The 20,644-nt window shown below is 45.9% G+C and overlaps 1 protein-coding gene across 1 annotated transcript in view; it reads left to right on the forward strand.

Moving 5' to 3' along the window:
- The window catches only part of ntn2 (netrin 2), a gene marked incomplete at both ends in the record, with an annotated part of 94,165 nt that overhangs the window by 32,690 nt on the left and 40,831 nt on the right, over positions 1 to 20,644 (forward strand). The window contains 2 exons of the mRNA XM_080747016.1: positions 7,557 to 7,745; positions 20,057 to 20,206. Of these exons, the coding sequence (XP_080603142.1) occupies positions 7,557 to 7,745; positions 20,057 to 20,206 (339 nt within the window). The remainder of the gene's footprint in view (positions 1 to 7,556; positions 7,746 to 20,056; positions 20,207 to 20,644) is intronic.

The following is a 20,644-nucleotide window of genomic DNA, read 5'->3' on the forward strand; positions in this document are numbered from 1 at the left end:
TATCCTCAATATGTCCTTAGTGAGGGAAAAAAACTCCCAAGGAATCCCATCAGGGGAAAGTTTTGAAAACGACCTACCTACCTTCACTTACTATACACTACACAGTATAAAGGAAAAAATTACTCCCAAAAAATCTGCTTTAAGTGGGATGTGAGGGGTCAAAATAGGGGTTTTTAATTATTCTGAATCCATTGCAAGCATTTGTTTTGCACGAAAAACATTCCTTGGGCAAGAAATGGGAACTCAAAACGATGGTTTAGTGATTTTCACAGTCTTTTCACAGTCTTTTGGGGATGCTTTGAGCACAACAGCTCGTTGGAGGAGATTCGTGGTACAATAAGGATAGTTCCCTGGCTGCTGGGATCTGTTGTAATGCGTGCACTGTCGGTGCTGACTTTATTTTTCAATGACAGCGGAGCCGCGGAGGCAGAGATAAGCACAGACAAGAGATACGTGCCTACGTCTCGCACTGCTGTCAGTGCTGTGCTCTGTGCATTGACTGCATTCGCTTCCTGACTCGTATCCCTAACCTACGGAGTGCACCGAGGCTCAAACATCACTGCGTTAAGTTTGACAGGCTTTGAAAAATCATATTTTTATTTGTATGATCATGACGGGCCGCATAGACATGCGGGAAGGGACGCATGCGGCCCGTGGGCCGCGGGTTGAGTAGCACGGATGTAGAACCTTCACCACCACGACCTAAGGTGGGTTCTAGGGTTGCAACGGTATGAGATTTAAAAAATATAGTCTGTGTCAACACCGCGGTTATCGGTAACACCGTTTCAACCACCATTGAGTGTCTTGTCATCTTGTGAGCACTCAGTAGCAGCCAATGCTACCTCAAGCTACAACAACAACCATCCGACCATATTAAAAATGCAGCTTTGTAAAAAAGACACTGTTAGTGTTACAACAGCCCCACATGTTCTTGTTTGGCTAATCGTTGTTTTTCCGCCTATTGCGCGCTGTGACATTATAAAGCCACAACTAGTCTCCTGGAACGTGCCCTGCGAGTGGGGACGAGACATCATGCAGTCTGATGGGCTGTGCCTCGCCCGTGGATGATCCGTTGATTCTGGGTCTGTTCTCGACACTCCCACACAAGGAACAGCTCCCAGCCTCCCGCGATTGAGAACCGAATCCCACCGTTCATTTAAAAGAGCTGTTCAAAAGAGCGGAATCGTTGGCGAACGTCACATCTCTACTGCGCTCCTTGGGGGAGAGCAGAGCAGGGGATGCGTTTTCTTTTTATTTAACAGTGTTATCGGTGTGCAAGTAAAGTACACCAAGTACCGTTGCAACCCTAGTGGGTTCTATAGCTAGAATGCAGCGTTGCTTTAGATATCGGACGATCGGACGACGCTCCCGGCCAGTAAGTGCGTGTCCACGAGTGGAGACCCCTGCGCGTTTAGGCCAGGGGGAGAGGGAGAGAAGGGGAGGGGTTGGGGCAATCCACTGCTTTCATGTTCTGCTAGGTGTTAATGGACACAAGTGCTCACAGCTGTGTGTGTGTTGGAGACGTTTGATCATAATCACAAGACCCCCCACCCCACCCCACCCCACACCCCTCAATCCTCCTTTTTAGACCCACCGCCAAACCCCCCCTTGTTGCAGTAGGTGTGCGCTTTGTCACATTCCTCTCGCCATGAGGTTAGACAGGCCGCTTGTGGGTGTTCCCATGCACACACGCAGAGGATTATATGCGTAGTAGGGGTGTAACGATATGGTAACTGCATCGAAATATCGTTTTTAACTTAAAATCGAAGTATATCGAAATGAAAACAGCTAAAGTTGGACCGTATCGTTTGAATTTGTGTCGTATCGAATCGGCAGTGCAAAGAATCGATTGTATCGATACTACCTACTTGTGCATTGTATTTAGCATTTTTAAGAAGAAAAAATTAAAAGGAGGGGTTTAACTTCGTTTCCTTTACATATAGCTACACTGGTCTATGGATACATGTGTGTAATCTCTGGGTTCATTTCAAGGTGCAGGTTTGTCAATATACAATGTCCATGTATTTGGCAGATAATCACTGTGTTTACTTTTTCATATTCATAATAATACATGTTTCCCTTAAAAACCTGCACTATCCACACCTTTCACACAGATTTAATTGCTTTGCTAAATACCGGTAGTTACTATAGCGATTTTTAATCATTGAATCGAATCGTATCGTATAGCCATGAATGAACCAATATCATCCATGTATCGTATCGTCAACCATGTATCGTGATATGTATCTAATCGCTATTAAAATGTATCGTTACACCCCTAATGCGTAGGTACGTCAACACACACGCATGTACGTGCGTTCACAAAATGAGATGATTACATATGCAATATGTAACCAATTTACAGTGTTTTTTTTTTTTTTTTTTTTCTACAGCAGGGATTGAAGCCATGAAGGCCACACCAAAGATAAGAGTCTTTGAACCTTCTGCAAAGCCTCTCCCATACTCCAAACCAATGTTTCCCAAACACTGGGTTTGGACCCATTTGTGGATCACGCATAAAATGATAGGCAGGGACTAGTGAGGAAGAGATCCAGTTAAACTAAAAGACAAGTCATTTTACGTTTGGTTGCGCTTGGGTGTTGAAAATAGATGATCTACAACCACACAATGCGTCGCGACGCCAACGCGTTGTGAGCATGAAGATCGGCTATTTTCAGCACACAACCCAAGTTTAAAATCAGCCATTACAACGGCATCAAAGGCCCGCCAAAATGCATTTTTGTGTCGACAAAATCAACTGTAGATTAAGTCGACTAAAACCAAATGGTATTTAGTCATTAAACTAAAGACTAGACTGAAACCTAAACATTTCGGATGACTAAAATAGGGCTAAAAATAAATGGGATTTCATTCAAAAGACTATGGCTAAAAACGAAATCCAAATTTGCTGTCAAATTCAACGCTTATAGAGACCACGTCCAAGACGGCCAGCAGCACCCTAGCAACGGCGCAGGTCCTACGAGGTTTCGGACCCATAAACAGTATTTAACCCTTTTAGAACGGGTACACATTTTGTGTATCATTATTTTATGCTTTAGCTATTGAAAAATAGCAGATTATACAAGCTCACAGCTGCGAGCTTGTAGATCTGCTATTTTTGAAAAATCGTGAAAATTTGAATTTTGACCCGATTCTATAAGTGTCTTTTGAATCCTTCTAAGATTTTTTGAAAAACCTATGTTTCTATGTCAGCAATCTGGCTTAGCCATCGTCAAAGAAAAGGTCCTTTTCACTTTAAATGGAGCTCAGTTAGTCTGTTCTTGAGAGACTACTATGTCAGTGGTTGTCAAACCTTTTCATGTGAAGGACCCCCAAAATGATATGTATTTGGCCGTGGACCCCCCATCTCAAAAGATTTTGTTCCAGGGACACCCCAGAGGCAAAGTTTGAGTTAGAAACGTTTGCTTTAAAAATGCATATATATTCAAAGATTTGCACACAGTGTTCACGACACAGTTTTCACGACTACAAGCTCGCAGCACGGCACTCGGTGCCGCGCTGTGAGCTTGTATATCTGCTATTTTTCAACAGTTAAAGCATTCAATAATTCTAGGCCTGAATGGGTTAATTAACGGACAGAATTCCAAACAAATTGGGCCTCGCATAATAACCAGCCGATTGGACCGGGACAGAGTCTGGGATTTCACTCCCCCTTCTTAACGGAGCCAGACACCGAAAAAAAAAACACACAAGGCCTCTCTCCTCAACTTGTTGCCAGGCTTTGTTTTCATTTCAGTCGAGATTCTGATCAATTATCGGTCACTGCACTCACGTTACTGTTCGACATTTGAGCCGTCTATTTATGTGATTCTTACCCGGTGCCACCCGTTGAAGGTATTTATGAAATCAATGAGAAAATGGATATATATATTATATATGTATATATATATATATATAGGACAGCCCTCTGGCTATGGATTACATTCATGAACACGCATGCGTGTGCACACACACACACACACACACACACACACACACACACACACACACACACTATGACAATATGCTACACATGATTCTCTCAGCTGGTTAAGATAAAGGTTCTTTGCACATATGCTGTGTGATCCAGGTCACACAAGCACACTGAGTCCAGGTCTGTGCTTACTTCCCCCACCCCCCATATAATGTAGTCTCTCCATTGTTGTGTCTCGGACCATTCCAAACGGCCAATTGATACGGAGATGGTAGATCCATCTTCCAGGACTCCCCCATCTGATTCCTGTTCATTAAAACTCATTGGCCACCCCAACCCGAGGAACCCGAGAACATGCCTATGTTTTTCACTGCCAGACTTCTCTTACCTTTTAACCGGGGCGTGAACGTGTCCATCGTGCACGATCAGTCACGGACCATGCATCATGCGCGTGGACCCCCCCCCCCCCCAAAAAAAAGTGAAAATCGGTTGCTCCGTTCACTAGCTAGCAGCCGTTTTGTTTACACAGAGATCCCAGGGGGTGGGAAGGACAGATACGCTTACGGTTTCCGGTTGCCATGGTAATAGGTCTGCGATGAAATGGGCCGTGAAGAAACCGTTCCCGGAGTTTTAGTTCTTTTTTCTGGACGATTTTTTTTTAATATCAATTAAATCATATTAAATGATCTGGTTCCTCTGGGACTGGCAGAGAGAGACATACAGTAGACATAGACGAGACTCTTAATATCAGCTTTTGTTGTGATCCCAATGATAATCCTATGTTGCCATTTACTGCTGACATTTTCCGTCAAGTGGGCTTCACTGTTGTTTACACCTGGCGCATTTTTCCTGCAAATCACATTGAACTGGGACCAAATTATGCGCTAATGGTTGTCTTTGAACCCACAGCCATACGTTTTAAAACCTAGGTCTGACTCTCATGTAAGCAGGCGAGGAAATAGATTGAGCCCACACACACATACAGTATATACCGGTATACCGTATGCACACACACACACACGCACAGTCGCACACGCACGCGCATACACGCACACATGCACGCACACACAGTATGTGAGAGATAGGCAGACAGACAGACATATTTAAATCTTGTACTGTGAACGGTTTATGGAAAAATCCATTGAAGACTTGAATACTTTGAGACTTGCGAGCTTGGGTCATGTCTCAGACAAGGCATTAGGGAACCATTTGGATCGTGCAGCGGGACAGAGGGGGAAGCCTGCCTAGAGACATTCTTCGTTCTTCGTGTAATGTCATACATCCCGCCTTGCCTCATTTAGAAGACGGCTAGCTCGAGCTTGTTCCCTTATCGGAAACAGGCCCGGTTTTTAATAGATTTCAGAGGCCTCTACTCATCAGTGATTCATGAAATTAATGCCTCTCTTTTCCCTTGATTAATAGGTAATGGTCTGAGAGAAGCCGAATTCATTAATTATGAAATGGAGAAAATGAGCTCTGCAAATATCAAGTGTGATTGATGAGCCCTGGAATGGCAGCCAAGCAGCACACATGCCGCGGTGTCAATTATAAACCACGCGCTGTAGCGCTATGCCTCACTGTAAAACCTCTCTATGCCTTGTTGTGGTTTGCTAATAGATGCTAGCAGACGTTTGCAACGTTGCAGCGCATACTCCCCTATGAAAACACGACACAGGACGGAACATGTCTCTAAGTTTATCCGCTGTGCAATCTAAGAACAAAATATCAGCGACTTCAACTTCATCAGGTTTATTCATGTCACATCAACAAGTTTACAGGTGTAATTATGAACGGCACGTTTTGTTTCTGGAGCCCGGATTAGAAGACTATAACAGCTTTTCAAGTATAGGGTTCATGTCCGGTCTCCTCTTAAGATGTGTGGTAACAGGCCCGATGTTGTATTTTTTTACATTGTATTATTGCGACCGTCAAGTCGCAGTTACTATCAACACCTCCACCAGCTGTCAGTCAGTCTCTGTCTGTCAGTCTGTCAGTCTGTCAGTCACACGTCACACTTTTGCCCTTCTCATATCTCCGCCACCGTTGCCCCAATCCATGCCAAAATTTGCACACAACGGCTCCCAAGTTGTTAAGACTTTAACCATTATTTTATGAGTTAACTATTAAAAAATAGCAGATCTACCAGCTCTAGAACTGCTATTTTTGAAAATTATTATTATTATTATTATTATTATTACTAGAAGCTCGGCCGCCCTTCGGGCGTCCGAGCGTCTAGTCGGCGACCTGGCCAACTCGGGAACGATGTAAATAGGGAATGAATGCCCCACCCTTTAATGCAAACCCCATTGTACCTGTTGTCATACGACCTGTTTTGACCATCTGTTTGCCTGTGTCCATTTATGCCCATATAAGGACATATCTGTCTGTCTGCGTCCATGTTATGCCCAAATATGGAGATCTCTGTATCTGTCTGTCTGTGTCCCTTTTATGCCCATATATGGAGATCTCTGCCCTTTGGGCGGCCAAGCGCCAAGTCGGGTGCCGGCCTACTCGGGAACGATGTAAATAGGGAATGAATGCCCCACCCCTTAATGCAAACCCCATTATACCTGTTGTCATAGGACCCGTTTTGACCATCTGTTTGCCTGTGTCCATTTATGCCCATATATGGAGATATCATGCCCATATATGAAGATATCTGTATGTCTGCGTCCATTTTATGCCCATATATGGAGATCTCTGTATCTGTCTGTATGTGTCCCTTTTATGCCCATATATGGAGACTTCTGCCCTTCGGGCGGCCAATCGTCTAGTCGGGGACCGGCCTACTCGGGAATTATGTAAATAGGGAATGAATGCCCCACCCTTTAATGCAAACCCCATTTATCTGTTTGCTTGTGTCCATTTATGCCCATATACGGAGATATATTTCTGTCTGCGTCCATTTTATGCCCATACAGTATATGGATATCTCTGTATCTGTCTGTCTTCATCTTGAGCAGTATACGCAGCCTGCTTGCTTTGCCACCCGTGGGGAATGATGCCCCTCCGGTTGTTAGGCAATACCCATCATACCCGTTGTTCGGTTATGTCATACTGATGACATTCAATATGTAACCATGTCATTTTTTGTTGACTCATGTGGCGTACTTGATGTCAGAGCCTTTTATGAAGTGATGTCACAATGAGTCAGCGATTGCGCCGATTTCCTCCGGAACAGCCTGATGTCAACAATCAGCTCTGCATAAGGAGATTCGTAACATTTCGAGCCGGTTCGGGAAAACCGCGTGTCGGGTCGGGCCGGAGAACGCGCGTGCCAAATCTGAAGCCGGTGTGACTAACGGTTCTCGAGATACGCGGATTACATACACACAGACACGCAGACAGAGATTTGTCGCATTTATAGATAGATTATTATTTTATTTGCAAATGGCTTATAGTCCGGCAATTACGGGTACATATCTTTGACTACATTTTGTAACTCAAATATTTGCTTCCGGAGGTCGGTGTCCAAACACATCTAATTCCAGGGGTCCTTGACATGATAGACTTTGAGCACCACAGATAAAGAAACATACGTTTTCCAGAAAACCATCAGGATTTAGAAGACGTTTTGAGGTTATGGGTTAACTTTTAACGTTGACCCGTTCTCTCTCCGCAGCGTGCAACTGCAACCTTCACGCCCGGCGCTGCCGCTTCAACATGGAGCTGTACAAGCTGTCGGGGAGGAAGAGCGGAGGCGTGTGCATGAACTGCCGCCACAACACGGCGGGGCGCCACTGCCACTACTGCAAGGAGGGCTTCTACAGAGACATGGCCAGACCCATCACTCACAGACGAGCCTGCAAAGGTAAGAGTACCAGGGAGAGCCAGAATAGACCATTATTCACACCGCAGCCATCTTGGATCAAATGACTTCCTGGGATAGCAAGCCTGCATTACAAACCATTGCGAACAATGGAGCAATAGTCCCAAAATATGAGTTCTATTCAACCAATTTCTTTTGACCAAATTGGCAAATGGTCAGATGACAACATCAACATCCCCAAAATGATTAAAGCTATACTGTGTAAGTTGCTAAACTAGTGGTCAGTAGCGGTATTGCTTTTTTCCGGTATTGCTTTTTTCCACAAGCTTGTAGATCTGCTATTTTTGAAAAGTCGTGAAAATGTCTGCAAATCTTTGAATATATTATGTATTTTTTAAGCAAACTTTTGTAATTCAAATTTTGATTCTGGGGGGTCCCTGGAACAAAATATTTTGAGATGGGGGGGTCCGTGGCCAAATACATATCATTTTGCTGGGTCCTTCACATCAAAAAGTTTGAGCACCACTGAAATAGAAACATAGGTTTTTAAAAAAAAAACCTTAGAAGGATTTGAAATATTCAAAGACTTTTCAAGATTTTTCAAAAACAGCAGATCTACAAGCTCGCAGCGCAGCGCTCGGTGCCGCGCTGTGAGCTTGTATATCTGCTATTTTTCAATAGTTGAAGCACCAAAATAACGTGTAATAATGCGTTCCCAGTCTAAATGGGTTAAACCTCCTCCGCCTATGAAGAACATTCATGGGGGGGGGGGGCCGCAGTGAATCCTTGTACCCAAAGGGCCCAGAATTTGGTGGGACACTCCATGACCACAAGACGTGTGCCGCTATCGGCCGATCAAGATTATCGCTCATGGAAACATTTGTGTTTTCGCGGAGTGGAATGTTTCACATTTGCGGTGAATATTTTTAAAATAATAGCCTACATGGCGCTGGGCTGGGAGCATTTTCCTCCTCTTGATGGGCTGCTTGCAACAACAACACCGGTTTTCCTGTCCTCAGGGGCGTCACATCAAATTCTGGGCCCTGGGTACAAGGATTCACTGCGGGCCCCCCCATGAATGTTAACTATTGAAAAATAGCAGATATACAAGCTCACAGCGCGGCACCGAGTGCCGCGCTGCGAGCTTGTAGATCTGCTATTTTTGAAAAAATCTTGAAAATGTGTGCCAAGAAACCTATGTTTCCATGTCAGTGATGCTCAAACTTTTTTACGTGAAGGACCCCCCCCCCCATCTCAAAATATTTAGTTCCAGGGACCCCCCCAGCAGCAAACTTTGAGTTACAAATGTTCACTTAAAAAATACATAATATTCAAAGATTTGCGCACATTTTCACGACTTTTCAAAAAATAGCAGATCTACAAGCTCGCAGCGCGGCACTCGGTGCCGCGCTGTGAGCTTGTATATCTGCTATTTTTCAATAGCTAAAGTTACTAGGGCCCCTCCACCTTGGGCCCTGGTAACTCAGTCCCACTTTCCTACCCCTTGTGACGCCCCTGCCTGTCCTCGATGCGGAGTGAAATATGCAAATCAATAGCAGAGGGACACATTTCTCTTTCCCTCCTCATCCCCTTGGTTCTAATGAAGGTGCGGGGGATTAGTTCCAGAACTTTTCCGAAACGACAGCAAACGGTGAGAACTGCCAACGCTCATAGCCGTGAAGGTTGAAATTTCACGGCGAGATTCTTCCCGTTGGCTTCCACTCCGTTTTCCATTTCTGGGGTGACCCAGCGCGGTGAAAAAACCACCGGCGTCTGCCGCGGAATTGCAGCGACAGGCACAGAACAGGACCGGCACTTCGAACGCACGCACCGGCAGGTAGGACCGGCGGCCACCGTACAGACCAGCAGGTCCAGCAGGTAGGACCAGCAGGTAGGACCAGCAGTTAGGACCGGCGGCCGCCGCACAGACCGGCAGGTAGGACCGGCGGCGCATAGTTTTACTGAGGTTAGGGTTAGGGTTATGGACTTAGGGTTGGGTAACGGCCGGCACCTGCTGCAGCAGCGTCGCGGCACCCGCCGGTGCCGGGAATTGAATTCGCTGTCCCTCCCATCCCATGCCACCGACGTAAAACTATGCCGCTATTGTTCACGCGATGGTTAAAAAAAAAAGGAATGAAGCGTTCACAGCGGTTTGCCGGTTTATCGCCCGCCCCTTGGCCCGGACGCGAACCGCACAGAGGCGACAATTGGGTATGGCAAGGTATGGCAGCGGGCCATACCTTGACTACAGGGGAAACAAAATTAAATGAATTTTTTTTAAACAAATGCATCATGCCTGTTGCTAAGGTATGGCAACTTGACTGGTGTCTTGTTGCCATACCTTAGCTTTCGCTGAACTGACGCCACTGGAACCGCATAAGCCCTGAGTTATACTTCGTTGCGGGTCAGTGTTGCGCAAACCAAGTATAAGTGAGACATTTTACAATCAAACTGTCTCGGGCAGAGAATTTCGACGTCGGAGAGGTCTCGCTCGTGCTGCTATATATGCCGACGGAGAACATTATTGAAATGTGTGTGCGGGGGACGCCTATTCCATCTCGCCTCATGCCTGGACGTGCTGAGTTCACACACACACACACACACACACACACACACACACACACACACACACACACACACACACAGGAGCGCCCCCGGGGGGGTGGGCCGAGATCTGTTTTTATCAAAGCCCCGGCGATCGGTGCGGTAAAAAGAGGTTTTATCGCCCAGCCCTCTCACGAGGCCCAGATGTGACGGAAATTAAAGTTCCCCCGTGGAACAGAAAACGGCCCTCTCTTCAACCTGGGCGGCTGCCACGGCACCATGATTGATCAGAGCAATCCCCCGGACTCCTCGAGGAGCTGTCTCTTCCCCTCGCCTTCTCCCCTCACTCACTCACTCTCTCCTCCTTCTCGGTGGAACCTGTTAGCTTTTTACAGCAGCCATCAGACATCCCCACCAGAACCCTTTTCTTCTGCATTCACAAGCAAAATCACCGGTGTCCCTCCCTCCCGCAAGCTTGTAGATCAAGTCATGAAAATGGGTGCAAATCTTTGAATATATGTGTTTTTTAAGCGTACAATTTGTAAGTCAAATTTTGGGGGGGGGGGGGGGGGGGGGGGGTCCCTGGAACTAAATATTTTGAGATGGGCGTCCGTGGCCAAATAAATATCATTTTGAGGGTCCTTGACATGAAAAGGTTTGAGCACCACTGACATAGAATCATCGTTTTTTTTTTTAAAAAAAAACCTTAGAAGGATTATTCAAAGACTTGCACAAATTGTTCATGATTTTAAAAAAATAGCGAGTTTGTAGATCTGCCATTTTTCAATAGTTAAAGCACAAAATAATGAATAATGCGTAATAATGCATTCCCAGTCTAAATGGGTTAAACCCCTCCCCCGGGCCCGCAGTGAATCCTTGTACCCAGGGCCCAGCATTTGGTGCGACGCCCCTGTCCGTACGCAGCAGTGGTTCCCAAGCATTTTAGCTCAAGACAAAAGAGAGAAATCAGATGTTATTGTTAAATTACCGTACTGTAAAATAACTACGAATGCAAAATTTAACAAAATGGTCACTTTAACAAGGTATTATAATTATATTCTCCACACTTGTATTCTCCCCATCTTGACATAATGGTATATTCCCAGGTTCCGCAGGTCAGCTGCACAGGTGCAATGCATTATTGTTAATTGTGGCACGTTTACTAACATGCCAAGTTTAGCTGCACTAGAAACGGGGGAAAAATAGAATGTACTTCTTAAAATAAATGTATCATGCCTGTTGCTAAGGTATGGCAACATGACTGGTGTCTTGCACGCGCGTGCAAGACACCAGTCATGTTGCCATACCTTAGCTTTTTTCTAAACTGACGCCACTGCCACAAAGCGTTCATGTGTCTCTTCTCCGCCTTGGTGCTGATATAGTATACCTCTGTCTCCATGCGTCAGGGTCAGCGCAGGGGGTCAGGCAGGGGGGGGGGTCACGTCTGAAACGGAGCGACTGCAATAAAATACAGGTGTTTTCTAAAGGGGGAGTGAAGTGAGAGCTGGGAGGGGAGGAGAGGGGTTGTAAGAGTTGGTATGAGTCGAGCCATGTCTGCTTCCAATCAGGCCCTTGGACGGGTGTCCATGCACAATATAGCGAGTGTTACATGTACCTCCAACCGCCCACCGCACCGCTGCGCAGGGGCGTCACACCAAATTCTGTGCCCTGGGTGCAAGGATTCTCTGAATGCTCTTTATAGGAGGAGGGGGTTTAACCCATTTAGACTGGGAACGCATTATACGTTTTCTTTTTTTTTTTTTACTTATGTTTCTATGGTGCTCAAACCTTTTCATGTGAAGGACCCCCAACATGATATGGTATTTGGCCACGGACCCCCATCTCAAAATATTTAGTTCCAGGGACCCCCCCCCCCCCCCCCCCCCCCCCCCCAAATGTTTGCTTTAAAAATACATATATTCAAAGATTGCTTTTTCACGACTTTTCAAAAATTAGGTAAAAAAAAGAGGGCCAATCGGGTGAAGTTAGCTGGTTTGGCAGAAAGTGTGGAGTTAGGAGGTTTTGTCCCAAGCACTTTTTACTACTTTCCATTGGTTCAATATTATTTGAACCAACACTCAGATGTAAAGGGTGTTCAATAGCCCTGATTTATGCAAAAAAAAAAAAAAAAAAACTAAAACCTCAAAAATGGAGTTAGGAGGTTTTGGCCAAACAGTGACGAATTTAAATTTTCACTTTCACAATGAAAACAAAAAAAATACAAGCTCACTTTGTGCCGCCCTGCGACCTTGTGTACATCTGCTATTTCTGAATAGCCGCCGCTAAGATCTGAAGTCGTTTCCCCGTGTTTGAATGGGTCGAGTAGATTCCACAGAGGTCCCTCGTGCCCGGGCGGTGGGCGCCGCCACTCTCCGCCGCGGCTTTACGGTGTCAGGAGCCCCCCCAAAGCAACAGCCCGGCGAGATGAAAGCCAGGGTTTTGTGGGTGAAGATCCCGACAACATCATACGAGTTCTCCGGCTGCACGCGGCTTTTATGCGAGTCCAAGTGTTTGTCGTAGCGCTGGCATCCTTGGACAGCAAATGAACATCGATAAAAGACATTCAAATGGAGGCCACAGGGCAGGGTCAAGCATGCGCCGGGCCAACGCAAACCACATTTTGCTTTGCGCCCTCGGAATGTCCACGATCAGGGCTGTCGCGCCAGATTCTGGGCCCGGGGTACAAGGATTCGCTCACATTTTGTGCTTTAACTATTGAAAAATGGCAGATATACAAGCTCACAGCGAGCGAGTGAGCTTGTAGATCTGCTATTTTTGAGAAATCGTGAAAATCTTCATTCTTTGAATATGTCAAGTCCTTCTAAGGTTTTTTTTTTTTAAAACCTACCGGTATGTTTCTATGTCAGTGGTGCTCAAACTCTTTCATGTGAAGGACCCCTAAAAAATGAGATGTATTTGGTCACGGACCCCCATCTCAAAATATTTAGTTCCAGCGTCCCCCAGAAGCAACATTTAAGTTGCAAATGTTCGCTTAAAAAATACATATATTCAAAGATTTGCACACATTTTCACGATTCTTCTAAAATATCTGCTATTTTTCAGTAGCTAAAGCATAAAATAATTACAATTACTATAATTACAATTACTATATTACAATAACTACAAATATGTTGGATATGAAAAAAGACTAATATTTTAGTACTACTATACTAGTCATTAAGCTACTAAGATAGACTGAAGTAATTAAAACGGTCATGTTTGCATGTTTGTGAATTGTAACAGCTGAAACCAATAATATATCAGTATTCTGATATTAACCAGCGGGCAGCCTTAAGTGAAGGTGGGGGCCGCATGTGGCCCCCGGGCCACCAGTTGCCCATGTATGCTATTAGGTTAGAATTCACACATATTATTCCCGTGGCAGAGGAGATTTCTGACTGTGTTTGCTGACATAAGGAACTCCCCCAAAGTCAGAAGGCAGAGAATCAAGAGAATCAGGAATCTCTGATGTCATCTAGATTGGTGGTTCTCCAAGTGTCGCCCGGGGACCCCCAGGGGTCCTTGAGGGAGTCCCAGGGGGTCCCCAACTAAGTGACAGTTAGGAACCAAATGGACCCCTATGGGTCCCAGAAATTAACATTGATTTTACAATATAGATTGGGGTCTCACGAGATAGAAATGCCATTAAATGGGGGTCCATATAGCCTAATGCGTGTCAAACTGAGGGGTCCTTGAAATTAAAAGGGTTGAGAATCACTGCTAGAGGCGTAAAGATCTTCTCATAATATGTGGGGGGGTCGCTGGCATATCTTTTCAAATGGGGGGTCCGCGGGCTAATAAGTGTCAATTTGGGGGTCCTTGACATGAAAAGGTTTGAGAAGAATGCTGATAGGTGCTCTGCCGACAGTTTCACCTTTTCAGCTGTTGCACCCGCTTTCTCTATAGAAGCCCTAATAATTCTGAAAGCGACCAAAAAATAAATAAAAATCAAACCTCGGTTCGAAGTGAAGCGGTGAACTTTTATTATTCTGAATGAATGAATGAATGTTTTTATCTGGAGGGCCGAATTGTCATGTGAAGCTTGACCAATCCTCAAAGTATCCAATGATCAGACCGGGACGGACACTACACACATTATATTCTGGACGTACGGGACAGATAAAACCTGTTCATTCTGGACTGAAATGACCATATATGGACATGAGGTGACACACATTTAGTTTTTGATAAAACCTGTTCATTCTGGACTGAAATGACCATATATGGACATGGGACACACATTTTGTTTTTGATAAAACCTGTTCATTCTAGACTGAAATGACCATATATGGACATGGGACACACAAAGCCACTCCTTGGAAGCAAAAAGCCACTCTTTTGAAGCGGCTTTCACCGCTTCAAAAAAAAAAAAAAGGGAGTCCCCTTTCTTTGGAGCGAAACACCCCTAAGCACCGCTAATCAGTTATAGTGAGCAAAACGGCTGTCAGAAGGACTACAAATCCCAAGGCGGTGGCTGTCACGCCTTTCAGCCGACGCAGGCTTGAAAAGTCATCAACATCTGAGGGCATTTTTACTGCTTCTTAACTGGCCCAAGCCCCCGCACATAAAACTTCACAAAGCCAGGTTTTCGAGGAGAGCGGGGGGTGGGGCGTGAGGGTTGTCGTCCCCCCCCACCCCCATCCCTCTCACTGGTGTAAAGTAACTAAGTACATTTACTCAAGTACTGTACTTAAAGGGGAAGACCACCCATTTTCAATATTGAACTGTGTCATTAATATACCTTAGAGGAGTTGTGTGGAAATAGAAAAAAAAAGTTCCCCCTCTTCTGTGTTGCCTAGAACTGGAGGATTGATTTTGGGGTTTGTATTGTAAAGTACAGCTTGATGACATCACACATTGTACCCAAAATCAATCCTCCAGTTCTAGGCAACACAGAAGGGGGGGAACTTTTTTTCTATTTCCACACAACTCCTCTAAGGTATATTAATGACATATTTCAATATTGAAAATGGGTGGTCTTCCCCTTTAAGTACACTTTTGAGTTATTTGCATACTTCACTTGAGTATATCCAATTTACAATACTTTTACTTCTACTCCACTACATCTCGGATCCAAATGTTGTACTTTTACTCCACTACAATGATTTGAAAACTTTAGTTACTAAGTTACTTTGCAGATATAAATTATAATAGTATAAAACATACATAAACCAATTTAAACCTATTTGTATACCTAGGCTATTTTCAAACATTTAGTACTTTTTACTTTTGGTAAGTACATTTTGATGCTAATACCTTCATACTTTTACTCGAGTACATTTTGAATTCTGGACGTTTACTGGTAACGGGGTACATCTACAGTGCAGTGTTGGTACTTTAAGTTAAGTACAAAATGTGAGTACTTTTTTCCACCACTGCCCCCCTCCCTCCCTCCACTCCCGCCAACACCCCCATCCCGGGCTGGCAGTCGCCGGGTTGTTTACTGAACAATGTGGACATTGGCAGTAAAACGCCGATGTCGTAACAACCTGTTTGTTTTGAGTGCAAGTGAGAGGCTCTGACATGACTCTGATCTCGTACAGTTCCGTCGCTTAACACGGACGTGCTCCCCGCTCCTCCATTAAACAAGCACTTCTTCCAACCGCCCGGTCGTTTATTCAGCGCTGACTGACGACTGGACGCCAATTGCGTCCAACCGTGTTGTTTGTCGGGGCGATCACTCTGATTAAACCCCGGGAAACACAGATTTGACACTGTTCCCCCTCGCGCCTCGTGTCTCGGCAGCGTCTAGCAGATTACCAAGCGTGTTTAGGAAGGGAGCGCTCGTTTTATGGTTAGATGTCACAGTTATTGTCCGCGACATTCAGTTATTGTCCACGACATTGCAAGCGGCGCGAAGGCCAGCAAAGAGCGGGCCGCGAGTTACGAAGCCGTGGTGAATGCAATCGTTATATTTATGCCCAGATCGTAAGGCCTGGGCAAGCCCAGGCCTCACCTCCTCTGCGCGGTCCAAGTGACTACAATGGAGCGCTCCCTACCTCCGGTTCAGCCAATCACAGGGGGCTCGGGGGGGGGCAGGAACCTGTACAAGCTTGGGTATCCACTAGACGCGTCTCGGCAGGTACTGTACGACAAGGCCGACACCCGGACGGCTGCCAGACAGATTGAATAACCAGAGGTTTAGTGTCGCTTCCTCGTTCCCCTCCCCCGATTCCTGAAATACCACATGCTTTTGGCACCGCCACGTGCATTCACGGGCACGGGATAAAGCTCCAAACCCAATCGCCGTTGGATTACTTTGACAAATAGCCATTTTGTGCACGCTTCGGTTACCCTCGAAACAATCACATGGGTCTAATTCGTCAGTTGGGGAACAAGCTTTTTGTCTGCTAATCTTTTGGTCGACTAAACATCTCATATCGGTCAACTTCTCATACAGGCCTAATTGGGCCTGTATGAGGAGTTGGCGTGCAAGACACCAGTCATGTTGCCATACCTTAGCAACAGGCATGATATATTTATTTTAAGAAGTACATTCCATTTTTCCCTCGTTTCTACAGGTTTCTTGGGCTGGATATGGCAGCCTGGAATGGTAGTTCAAGTGCAGCTAAACTTGTTAGTAAACGTGCCACAATTAAAAATAATGAATTGCACCTGTGCAGCTGACCTGCGGAACCTGGGAATATACCATGTTGTCAAGATGGGGAGAATACAAGTGTGGAGAATATAGGCTAATTATAATATCTTGTTAAAGTGACAATTTTGTTAAAATTGCATTTGTAGTATTTTTGTACATAATAACCAGCACAGATAGACAAAGAGACATCCATGGATTTATAGTTAAAAGTAACTTTTATTATCCACCCTGGACCCAGGGTATGGCAGCTGCATACCCCTGCCATACCCAATTGACGCCCCTGGCGCAATGTGAACAAAGTCTCTGCGCACTCCAGAACTCCGCAACTAGACCCTCGTCGACTCGACCTCTGACACTCAACGTCTTCAAACCCCGCCGTGTCGCAACCCGGGCCTAACACGGACCTACACGCTATACCTTCCACGAACTCCTTCCTGATGGCAACATCTGCCCCCCACCCCCCCAGGAGGAAACGCCTCGCCGGAGTGTCCACCGGGTCGGGTCAGGTGGTGGTGGTGGTGGGGTGATTTTGCATGGAAGCTGAAGGGCTTCTTCTTCAGATTTACGTTTCAAAAAAGTGCGTCTTCAAAGTTCAAACGCGGGGGGGAAAGAAAGGGGCACTTTGACACCCCGCGTGGCGGACGCCGTGGCCGGGGGAAAACGCACATGTGCGTCTGAAGATCTGAGCTATACTGACCAGCCCCCCCCCCACCAGGTCGACAGGTGGTAGAGTCCTCAGACCGCTCAATTTTTTGGGCGGGAAAGCAAGCAACCGTCACATAAAGGGGCGTCACAAGGGGTGGCTGGGGGGGAGTGGGACTGAGTTACTAGGGCCCAAGGTGGAGGGGCATTCATTATTTTATACTTTAGCTACTGAAAAATAGCAGATATACAAGCTCACAGCACAGCTGTGAGCTTGTAGATCTGCTATTTTTCATGAAAATGTGTGCAAATCATTGAATAGGCTAAAGCGAACAGTTGTAACTCAAATTTTGCATCCTGGGGGGGTCCCTGGAACTAAATATTTTGAGATGGGGGTCCGTGGCCAAATACATATAATTTGGGGGGTCCTTCACATGAAAATATCTCAGCACCACTGACATGGAAACATAGGTTTTTCAAAAAAGAAAACCTTAGAAGGATTTGAAATATTCATACTGCACAAATATTCACAATTTTTCAGCAATAGCAGACAGCGCGTGCTGTGAGCTTGTATATCTGCTATTTTTCAATAGTTAAAGCACAAAATGTGAGTGAATCCTTGTACCCAGGGCCCAGGATTTGTGTGCAACACCCCTGGTCACATATAAACACATTCACAGCTAGTTGTGGGGAGAAGCCCTGGCATGTTAACAGCTGCCTTTCCCCCTGGCAAGCCCTGTATCACAAACTGTTGGGTTACCGGGTTTTCCCCCCAAAAGTGTAATGTTGGCCTTTTCCCTGTCACGTCTTTATAAGCTCGGACAATTATGGCTATCGCCTTACGGTTGAGCAACGCAGTTTGCTTTAGTCATTTTGCAATAGAGCCTGTTTGTTTTCTCCCTAATTAAAATGAAACCAGGGGGAAAGACAGAGTGTTCCCCTTGAGTGTTGGTGCCTGTTATTGCTTTCTTTTTTTGCGATCGCAAACGCGATAAGAGTGGGCCATTTTCTTTGCTGAGCTAAAGTTTAAGACTAAGGCACTGCGCGGTCTTGCGCGGTTTTCACCGGACAAAGAATGACACGGTTTGTACCGAAGAAAGATACATGATTGGATCATTTTATGTGTTGGCTGCTTATGTTGTTTATCGTCGTTGTCGGGGCGGAAACCTCGTATCTCCAAGTTTCAAATTTGGATGTTCTTTCGCAAAGTAAAGCCCTGCTTCATCGTACAAGGCCGTCGCACAAAAGTAGTGAAAACAGCAGATCTACAAGCACACAACGCCTCGCACCTGTGTGCTTGTAGATCGGCTGTTTTCAGTAGTTTAAATCATTTTTAAAATTATAAATGCAAAACGAACGCTTTTGGACATACAAGGTTTTCACCCGACACTGACGTTATGCTTATGAGTGTAATGTAGTTTACTCACCCTCTCTCTCTCTCTTTCTCTCTCTCTCTGTCTTTCTTTCTCTTTTGCTCTTTTTCTCCATTGCTCACTTACTATCTCTCTCACCACTCACTCAAAATACTCCCCCCCCCCTCTCTCTCTCTCTCCTCTCTCTCTTTTTCTCTTCACTGAAATCTTGTAAAGCTACCTTGGAAGGCATCGAAACCAACAGGCCACATCTTGTATTTAGCAGCTCTTAAAACAGGGCTCTGTGTTGCTTGAGGTGGCACGGGACGGGTCGCCCGGTGTACCAGTAACGCTCGTAAAAAAGTTAAAAAAAAAAAAAAAACTTGCCGGAGAGACGAGACCCGAGTCTCGCTTGTTGCTATTGGCGTTCGCCGTGGCGGTCCCCAGGCTATTTTCTTTTTTTTTCTTTCCGGGAAGCGATGAAACAGCAGGCCACAAGTGTGTCACGCAAGGCAGGAGCCATCCGTCACTTAGGAAAGACCGTCTCCTCAGTGTAGAGAGCAGGGTTGCCATGTCTGCTTATTATTAGGGATTTTGGTCTTGTTTTTTTTTTTGTTTTTTTTTTGTATAGTCGCTTGTAAATATTGGTAGTTGCGGTTTTGCGCTTTTTGGGGGGGGGTGGGGGGGGGGGAGGGGCTTGTTTCTAAAGTGTAGCTCCTAATGTTGTTTAAACGAGAGCTTCTCAAACATTTTCATCTCAAATTAATATGTATTTGTCCACCATCTAAGATTATTTTGCCTAGGTTTTGTGCCTTTGTCTTCTGTTGTATGTTTGTCATATTATCTCACGCACACGCACACACACACACACACACACACAATCTCACATGACATCTTCTTTGTCACTCGGTGCCGCGCTGTGAGCTTGTATATCTGCTATTTTTGAATGGTGACAATGGGACAGAGTGACACGCCGCCAGCTTCCCGGGTTGTTAACGTGCTCCACGCAACAGCCTTGTCGTAACCGTCCTGGCCGAGATCGGAACGCTGCGTCGCTGCCGAGTGTTTTAGACTTGTTTTCGGGGGGTGAATTACAGTAACGTCTCTCTTTCTCTCTCTTTTGTCCCCTTTCTTCTCTCTCTCCCCCCACAATCCTACGTCTCCCCTCAAATCCCTCATCCGCCCACCCCACCCTAACCCACCCCACCCCACCCCAGCCTGTGACTGCCACCCGGTGGGCGCGGCGGGCAAGACGTGCAACCAGACCACGGGCCAGTGCCCCTGCAAGGACGGCGTGACGGGCATCACGTGCAACCGCTGTGCCAAGGGCTACCAGCAGAGCCGCTCCCCCGTGGCGCCGTGCATCAGTGAGTGGACAAACGCACGCACGCACGCACGCGCACACACACGCACGCACGCACGCACGCACACACACTATCCGCCTATGCGTTCACAAGACCACACACACACACACGAAAAACACTCACTATGTCCCACACACACACGTCGTGCACACTCATCATGGCTCATCATCATCTGTGCACAATGCAACGGTGTGCCTTGTTCCTACAGTGTGGTGATGCATCCTCCAGCAGCCGGGTGGCGCTGGCGGGTCGTTGTCTGCGCAGCGTCACACAGCAGTAGAGGCACCGTTCATGATTTTCGTCACTGTTGGGCAGTTTTTTTATTCTCGTAAAATAAAGCCCTGCTTCGTCATACATGGGGCCAGTTCTCCAGATTTAAAGGTGTATACAGTGATAATGAAAGTGGCCGGGGGTCATCTTGTCGTTTACTGGCCTTACAGC

Source organism: Nannobrachium achirus, assembly GCF_963921795.1.
Source record: "Nannobrachium achirus genome assembly, chromosome: 18".
Classification (NCBI taxonomy): domain Eukaryota; kingdom Metazoa; phylum Chordata; class Actinopteri; order Myctophiformes; family Myctophidae; genus Nannobrachium; species Nannobrachium achirus.